The sequence below is a fragment of the Anomalospiza imberbis genome, chromosome 15, assembly GCF_031753505.1.
Source record: "Anomalospiza imberbis isolate Cuckoo-Finch-1a 21T00152 chromosome 15, ASM3175350v1, whole genome shotgun sequence".
Classification (NCBI taxonomy): Eukaryota; Metazoa; Chordata; class Aves; order Passeriformes; family Viduidae; genus Anomalospiza; species Anomalospiza imberbis.
The window spans coordinates 12389662-12398560 of NC_089695.1; the positions used below are offsets into that span (position 1 = coordinate 12389662).

Below are 8899 nucleotides of genomic sequence, written 5' to 3' on the forward strand. Positions count from 1 at the left end.
TTTGTGGGATAAAAGCACAAGGTGCTGGTCTCCACCTCTCCAGGGTTAATCAAAAATCCCGGTCCAGACTTCAGAGACTGAAGGCCTACAGCGGCAAGCACAAAGCACATGCAGATTTCCAGGCTGAATTTGCATTGCTGGGGCTAAGGCTGCAAAGAGAAGCAACTGTGTGGGCAGCTGATGAGGAGTCTGTCCAGCTGCCATCACGTCTTGCTGGTGCACAAGGGTCCAGTAGTTTGCACATGTACTTGTGGAAATTTCAGCTTTTAACTGTGGGGTGCCGAGGGGGTGCCTGGGGATGCCCTCGTGCCACAAAGTGGGGCTCCAGGTAGGATTTCTCTTGACAATGATGGAGAAAAAACAGTTTGGTCACATCAGGCTAAAGCATCAAGCCAGCAGGGCAGAGCTCCCAGCACTTCAGAGTGGGGCAAGTCTCTTCCCTGCATGAGAGTACTTATTTGGGCTGAGTAGATCGTTTGTGGGATAAAAGCACAAGGTGCTGGTCTCCACCTCTCCAGGGTTAATCAAAAATCCCGGTCCAGACTTCAGAGACTGAAGGCCTACAGCGGCAAGCACAAAGCACATGCAGATTTCCAGGCTGAATTTGCATTGCTGGGGCTAAGGCTGCAAAGAGAAGCAACTGTGTGGGCAGCTGATGAGGAGTCTGTCCAGCTGCCATCACGTCTTGCTGGTGCACAAGGGTCCAGTAGTTTGCACATGTACTTGTGGAAATTTCAGCTTTTAACTGTGGGGTGCCGAGGGGGTGCCTGGGGATGCCCTCGTGCCACAAAGTGGGGCTCCAGGTAGGATTTCTCTTGACAATGATGGAGAAAAAACAGTTTGGTCACATCAGGCTAAAGCATCAAGCCAGCAGGGCAGAGCTGGGGCTTGGGGATGGGTCTGTGCAGCAAGGCCAGCTCCAGCACCCCCATTCCCAGCTTCTGCTGCAGGCTCTGCTGTGACAACCCTGTGCTTCTAGAGATTGCTGCCTTTTGGAGACATGGCTGCCCAGACCATGTTACATCCTTCCTTCAGCCTGTAGGTGCACTTGTGAGGCTGCCTGCCAAAAGCCCTGCCCATGCTACCCCAAACCTCTCTTATTCTAGCTTGATTTTAGCAATTCCTCAGTTTCTCCAGTCTTTCCTATGGAAACTGCATGGGATATGTGCCTGCAGACACGTCTTTCATCTTAGCCCTGCTTTATCCTCCTCTGCCCCAATACACTGAAAACTTGCTCCCTTTTCAGGGCAGCATTTAAACAGACAAGAATTGCTCTGTTTAGCTGCTTTTGAGCAAAGCAGGGGCTTTCCATGACATCCTAGGGGTAACCAGAGCACCCCGGGGATCTGCATGAGGCAGCCTGGAGAAAAAGGGGACTGTGGGAGCGAGGGGATTTCTGCCCAGGCAAAGACAGGAAAGCAGAGGTGGTGTTGTGCCACCACCTGAGGCAGCTTCAGCTTGTTCTGAAGTTTGCTCTAATGTCTTTTTTTGGTGTTATCTTGATCTCTCCCCAGGAATGACAGCAGCTGGAGACATCTCCAGGGTTTTGTCTAGAAAAGTGAGACGAGGAGGCTTTATCACATGCTCGGCTGAATTGCCCTAAATGGGATAACAGCTGGAAAGTCGAGTTAATTTGTACCAATGGTCATTTTAAAGTGTTTGCCAAAGCTTATGGATAAGAAAAGCATTTGTGCAAACTGTTTAAGTGTCTCTTGTGGCTCTCTCTCTCTGGTTCCAGCTGGTAAGGACTGGGCACAACAGGATGGGTACAAGGGTCAGTGCCAGCCCAGCATGGTCTGTTTGCAGAGTGGTTCTGTGAGTGCAGATGGGGTCATTCATTTTTTTTTTTCTTGTTTGTTTATCTTATTTTCAGAAACCTAGTCTGGAAAAAATAATAAAAAAAAAGAAAGGTGGAGGATATTTTTCTGGAGGGTTTTTGGGTGATGAGCTGGCTTGTGGTGATGCCTGATGGTTCCTGGTAGAGCTGCAGCCCAAGCAGTGGACAGACAGTAGTCGTGGTTACACCCTTCGGCCCTGCTCATCATTTGCAGTCTGTTTGCTTTTGTAAATGAGAGGTAATGAAGTGCTGGCTGCTTTTCTTCATGCAAATCCGAGGTGTTTAGCCAGGTCTGCTGAGACCTCGTGATTTGCACTCAATTTTGCATGGGTGAGATAGCTGAAAAAACTGTTTGAATTGTAGAAGTTCTCACATGTGTTGGAGCCCAAAAAAAGTCACAGGCTCTTTTAGTGGGGATTTAGGTCACACATGATTCTGCCTTGAGGTAGTGCAACGATTTCAAGTCATTCCTGTCCCCGCCTGTGCTTTTCCAAGCAAAAAGATGTGGGTTAACCTGTTCTTGCAGTCTTTTATTCTCTTTTTTCCCCCATGGCAAAATGAAGTGGAAAAGGATGGGAATAGGGAAATAAAACCTTCACTCACAATAGCTGTGAGAAGCAGAAAAGCATGCGATGCCAGGGCTCGAGGTGAGGGGCTCTGCTCCCCTCCCAGCCCCAAACACAATGCTCCTTCTGTGCCCGTTCCTCTCCCCATGCATCCCTATCCTTATCCCTGTCCTCCGGCTGCTCCAGGGCCTCAAAGTGAAAGCTAATCCTAGGGGATAACTTTCCGCCCCGCTCCGTTCCCGGCTGGGAGGAACGGGCTATTTATTCCTCACCCTTAAGCCTCGGCAGTGGATCAGCGGCGCAGTTGTCGCTGCCGGCTCGGGGTGGGCAGCAGCATCCACCACGTCCCCTGCCTGCTCCCACGCCCTGCCTGCACGCTGCCGCCCGGCCTCGCTGCTAAATAAGGACGAAAGGCTAAAAATAGAGCTGAGACGGGGGTTTGGACAAGCCAGGCAACCCTTCCCAGGGCTGGGAGCAGTATGGGGAGGCCAAGCAGTGTCCGTGTCCAAGGGAGAGCAGAGCTGACTGTGGGGAAGGGTCTCACAAGTGGCCCCTGACCGTGCTGTGGCAGGGGGGAAGGTGTGAGACCTGCCACACTTGTGTCCTGTGTGCTCAGTTGGCTCAGTCCCCTCTGCGGGATAAAAGCATCTGTCCACCAAAATATATGGGAAAATCCATGTCACTCCTGATGGAGGGATACCCGTGTGACCGTTCCAGCATGATGGGGGTGCCCGGGGCAGCTCTGTCTGGAAAATGATCCGCAAAACAGGGAGTAGGCATGGGAGAGGGGATGATAAATCCAGCATTTTACATTGACGGGTGGTAGGGGTACTGTGGCAAACTGTCCAGGCAGGAGCTACCCGATGCCAGTGTCCCCTCCCCCCTGCTCATACACATCGGGTTTGAGAGTCTTAAATATCTGAAATATCTCAAATATCTCTGCTCTTCAGCTGCCACCTGCCCTGTGCCGAGCGCGGGGGGAGAGTGGGGGTCCCGGGTACTGACCAGAGGGTACCGACCCTCGCACAGCCGGGGCACCGCCGAGCGGGATGTGAGGAGAGCCGCAGCCCTGGGTGGAGGGGTGGGTGATGGGGAGATGGTCGTGCTTCCCACATCGGAGCGGGTGATGTGTGTGCCCCGGGGTGGTGGGTGCAGCTCCCGCTCCCCCGCTCCGAGTGTCGGCTCTGGGAGCTTGGGAAAGCGGCGCTTCCCGTCCCAGCATCCCTGCGAGTCCAGTCCTGCGCTTGGCAGCGAAACCGGGGAAGGGAGGGAAAAAAAAAAAAAAAAAAAAAAAAGAAAGCAAAAGGGGAAGGGAAAATGTGAGCGTCCTCGGGGGAGGGAGGGGAATCGGGCGGTGGGCCGGGCTCGGAGAGAGGGCTCATCCCCTCTGCTCGGGGCTTCATAGACCGGCCGCTGCCAGCCCGGTCCCGCCGAGGTCCCTGCCCTCCGCTCGCCTCCCCACCGCTCGGAGCAGCTCCCCGGACGCATCCCGGAGCGTTCCCGGCGCATTCCCGGAGGATGCTGTGCGCGGGGCTGGCGCTGGCGCTGTGCGCGCTGCAGCTCGTCCCGGCCGCGCTCGCCGGGCCGCAGCCGCAGCTGCTGGTGGAGCGCAGCGGGGCCCGGCGGCTCGGCAAGGTGAGGAGGGACCCCGCAGCCCGCGCCTCTCGGGCACGGAGCGGGCTGCCGGGGGGACTCGGCGGGGCGGAGAGGGGGAAGACTCAGTCATCCCGCTGGGATTGCAGGAGACCAGAAGCATTTCCTACCCCGTCAGGGTGGAAGGTCGCTGGTGGGTGCGTGTTTGTGGTTGGGCAGGGGAGTGGGGTCCATGGACCCCCTGGGGCCCCGCAGCCCCCCGCGCTGGGTAGCAGTGCTGGAGGTTGGGGGCAGCTCGGAACAGGAGGGATCCAGTGTTTACAAACACTTCTCAACGCAGAAACCCAGAGGCCTCGTCCTTCGGCTGATCGTCTCCCGGCTCTCATTTTGCTGCTCCATGAATCTTTTCCAGCCCAGGTTCTTCTTCCCTATTCCCACGGAGTTCTGGGTCGGGCTCATTAACACGCGCTGATTAAGACACAGCCGATTACCACGTGTAACTCTCACGCGGAGTGAAGGGAAATATCGCAATTTATTTTCCAGGAAAACTGCGCTTGCCCGAGGGAAGGGGGAACCGGTTGGGAAGGCTGGAGGGGGCTCGGCGGGCAGCAATCTGCAGCCACACACTGATGCTCAGCTCGCTGGAGCCTCTTTGCCTGCAAACTCTCGGGCTGGGGGCTCCCAGCTCTTGCTCAGCGTCGGGGTGCAGCCTACCCTTGTCCCGGCTTGTCCTGAGCCCTGTGTCCTGCCCTGGGCTGCTCCCGGCGGGCGAGCAGGACGGTGGAATGGGCTGCTCAGCTGCGTGGGCTGCGCTCTGCCCGCTGGGGCTGCCGTGTGGGCACCAGGCAATACAGCCTCCACCGGTTCTGCGGCTGCGAGCAGGCAGGGAGAGCCCCACGTCATGCCATGGGGACACGGGATGCTCTGGCCAAACCTGCTCGGGGAGGGAGCTGGGGCTGTCTCTGCCATTTGCCTCTGGCAGGCTCAGAGGTGGCTGTTGCAGACAATGCTGCTATCCCTCCAGCTTTGAATTGAAGTATCTTTACTGGTGCTTGCTGGAGAGGTTGGTGTGATTTGTAGGGAACAGGGGAGATGTCCCTTCATGGCTCATAACTCAGACAGGATGCATAAGTGGTGTCCCTCATTTGGGTGACATCTCCTTACATGTGCATTTTCATTATCCCATGGGGCAATGCTGTTTCCCTGGCTCATTTGTACTTTGTGCTCTGTACTCTGTACTCTGGATCAGGATTTATACTCATTTGTAGCTCAGGATCAGGCCCCTGGGGTGTATCAGGCAGAGGATGAGCCTGGCTTATCTGGTCCCTGAGTGTGATTACTGCTCTTATGTGGAACCAGGTAGCTGGAGCTGGTGTATGAGGGCTCACAAAGCAGGACTGGTCCTGGATGAGGTGGGAGGCTGTGCCAACTCCACAGCCCCTCCAAGGGGATCCCCCACACCCCTGCCCAGCATCCTGCTGGACAGTGCAGACACCACCTGGTCCCAGCTTGCTCTGACCTGTCCTCACACACCTTGCTCGGTGCCATTGGCATGAAGGATGCATCTTGCCTTGGCCACATGTGAAGAGTTTGGAGGCAGAGCGGAGGCAAGTTTGGAAATTGCAGCCTGGTAATCCTCTTTGGCTGTAAAGTACCTGCAGAGGCTCACAGACGGAGGGTTCTGCAATGTCCTCAGTCTTGGAGAGCTGGGAGTTCAAGAGCTGGCATTTGAAGGGGCTGAAGGTCATCTGGCTCTTTGTGAGCAGATGTTTGGCAGGGGTCAGAGGTGCAGCTCTGGATAAACCAGAAGGTGGGGCTTCTCCTGCCTCTAACTCCTCGTGTCCCTTGGTGCTGTAGGTTGGTGGCTTTGCCTGGGAGAACTGTGGTGACAAGAGGGACCCCGTGGTGCTGCAGAGCCTCTCTGTGGCACCCGACCCCATCAGCATCCCGGGGAGCCTGCGTGTCAGCGCGGCTGTCAAGAGTGGCAAGACCATGAGTTCCCCTCTGAAGGTAAGTGCCAGATATCCCTCTGTGTGGTGAGGGAGGGCAGAGCTTCCCCAAATCACTGGCAGCTGGAAAATGCCTGTCACTGGGTACAGGAATGAGCAGCCCTTGGGGAGTGAGGTACAGAGAGGTGCAGGGCTGAGCACACTGGGCTCTGTAAGCCAGAACAGGACAGTGGGCATGGGGAGACCTGTGGTGGGAGCAGGCAGTTCAGTGGGAGCCTCCCAACCTTGTTCCTAGGACAGAAACCACCTGAGTCGTTTCATGTCCTGGGGATGTATTGGCTCCAGGAGGGAAGTGAAACCCAAGTGCTGTGGGTGCTTCTGGAAGTCACTGCAGCACTTGTTTTTCAGCAGCCAACCCAGCTGCTCCCTCCAAGGGCATGGCACGGCCCTGCTCTGGGAGCCTTGGGCCATGCCAGCTGCCCTGCACATTTTTTGGGAAGTTTTTTGGAATGAGACAGAACATTTCTCTTGTCCAGTGTGCATGGGCTATCTAGAGCAATGCTATGGTGTCTGTTTGGGCCTGGGACTCTGGGGCGAGTGCTGGGGGAGTGAGGAGCCAGAGCTCTAGAATGGGAGCACCCTGGGAGTTTTGGGACAGGCAAAGGAGAGGGGAAGGAGGTGGGGATGTGAGGTGTTGGGTGGTGTTATTTTAAGGGGTCAGGCTGAGGTTGGAGGAACAGAAGCTGCAGGTTGAGAGGAACTGAAAGCAGGAGGGGGAGACTGGAGGGAGCTTAGTGACCTCATGGACATCCCAAAGATTGCATGATCGGGAGCTGAGGGAGTTGGCTGGTGAGGAGCTGTGGGTGGCCCTGCTGGTTGTGCTGGTGCTGAACACCTTCCCTCCAGGCAGCGCTGGTGGTAGAGAAGGCACTGGGTGACCTCTGGATCCAGCTGCCCTGCATCGACCAGCTGGGCAGCTGCACCTACAACGACGTCTGCAGCATTCTGGATGAGCTCATCCCACCCGGCACGCCCTGCCCGGAGCCCCTGCTGACCTACGGCATCCCCTGCCACTGCCCCTTCAAAGCGGTACGGCCGCGCCCCGCGGTGACGCTGGCAGTGCCGGGGGTACCATTGTGCCCTTTGGTGCTGGGCTGGCCTTTTGGTTGACCTCTTGCCTGTCTGTCCCCTCTCTCCGTAGGGCTCCTACTCCCTGCCAGCCAGCGATTTTGACGTGCCCGATGTGGAACTCCCTTCCTGGATGACCAACGGCAACTACCGCGTGCGGGTGGTGGTCAGCAATGGCGGGGAGGAGCTCAGCTGTGTCAAACTGGCCTTCTCCCTGCACTCTCACTGAGGGGAGGGACAACGTCCCTCATATCCCCTCCAGCTTGGTCGCCTGTCCCATTCCATCCTGTCCCATCCCTTCCCTGTGAGGTCCATCCCTCCTGCTGTCAGGAGGAGGCAGCCCCTGTCCCCCCCAGCGCCTCCTCCCCTGCTGCACCCAGAGAGGCCCCTTTGGCTGTTCTGCTGTCCCCAAACCCGTCACCAGGGTGTCTCCTGCCTGGACAGGGTGGCCTTGGAGCCTAACCCCAGCATGACCTGGGGTTGCTATTTTTTATCCAGTTTTCTTGTTTTTTTTTTTTTTTTCTTAATCCTATCAGGGCAATTTTAGACAAAAACATTCCAGGGAAAAGCAGTATTTCTTGGAGCAGTCTGTGGGGATGAGGGAGTGTTTGGGAGTGCTGGGCCAGGCTAGAGGCATGCAGCACTAGTTGCAGAGGGTGTCCCTGCTTCCCACCATCTCTGGCCAGAGCACAGGGCTGTTTTGCAGAAGTGTCCCCAAAGTGGCTGCAGAAGACCTATCCCCACACAGCAGCTTTGGATCCCTGTCCTGCATGGGGATCAAGCTTGGTGGCATGAGGCACCTGTGAAGGCACCTCCCCATGCCCCTCCTGTGGCAAACAGGAACACAAGAGGATGGAAACCACCCAAGCCCCACATGGGCATTCCCACCTAGGGCAGACCAAGAGGCTGGTGATGCTTCCAGCAGCAGAAGAGGTTGCTGGTTCATGGCTGTGCTCACTCCAGAGGAGGACACAAGGCTGTGATGCACTGCTGGGGCACAGCCTGGCTGAGGACCAGTCATATTCTTCTCATTTTTCCTCTGGGAGTGAGCTGAGGCAGGATGCTGCACTGGGACTATCCTTCCCCTGTGCTGGCAGAGGCACCCAGACACAGCAGCATCCTGATCACGGGATAACTGAGAGATGACCATGAAGACCAGCAGCCTAGATCCTATTTGGGGGTGTCCTGGCTGTGGCTGGAGACTGTCATGTAGGCAGGCAGTGTCCCTCTTGCTTCAGTATTGGGCAGGGGATGAGCCTGTCATCACTCCCCTGTGCCAGGTGCCACCAGCCACCCACATCCCTTGCTGTCCCTGCCTGCTTGTGTTATTTAGCCTCTCAATAGGGCTGGTCTTCTACAAGCACTTTATACGCCTTAACTGCTGCGTGTGCTCCTGCACCACGCAGATGTGCTCCCACTGCCTTTCTGTGCCCTCCACTTGCTTTGTTTCACCCCGTGGCTTTGCCTGGAGAAGCACTAACCCTCTGTCCCTGCTCCCCTTCAGTGCCAGGGCAGCAACCTCCTTTTGGGCAGGTTCTGCAGGTTCTTAATAAATCTTTTTACCAGGACGTGGAGCTGGTGCCTCTTGTTGCTGGGGGTGACCTGGAGGTGACATTTATTTCGCTGGGAATACTGTGGATGTGGGTGTGAGCTGGGGGAAGTGGAGGTGGTGTGGTGGGGGCAGCGGTGGAGGATGCTGTGGCCAGTGGATCTGAGAAGCCCCGAGGCCAGTCCCTGTGTGAGGGGCAAGGCAGGGATCTGCAAACGCTGCTTTGTGATGTGGGGATACAGGGACACAGCCACGGCCCAGGGTCCACAGCTCATGC

General features: G+C 56.5%; 1 protein-coding gene across 1 annotated transcript; it reads left to right on the forward strand.

The window, feature by feature from the left end:
- The first annotated feature begins 3752 nt into the window (after window positions 1-3752).
- On the forward strand, window positions 3753-8641 carry GM2A (ganglioside GM2 activator). The gene is made up of 4 exons (XM_068205924.1): window positions 3753-4038; window positions 5854-6006; window positions 6852-7034; window positions 7147-8641. Exons 1-4 carry the CDS (start codon window positions 3922-3924, stop codon window positions 7300-7302), a joined length of 609 nt encoding a protein of 202 aa, XP_068062025.1. The 5' UTR covers window positions 3753-3921; the 3' UTR covers window positions 7303-8641.
- The last annotated feature ends 258 nt before the right edge of the window (window positions 8642-8899 follow it).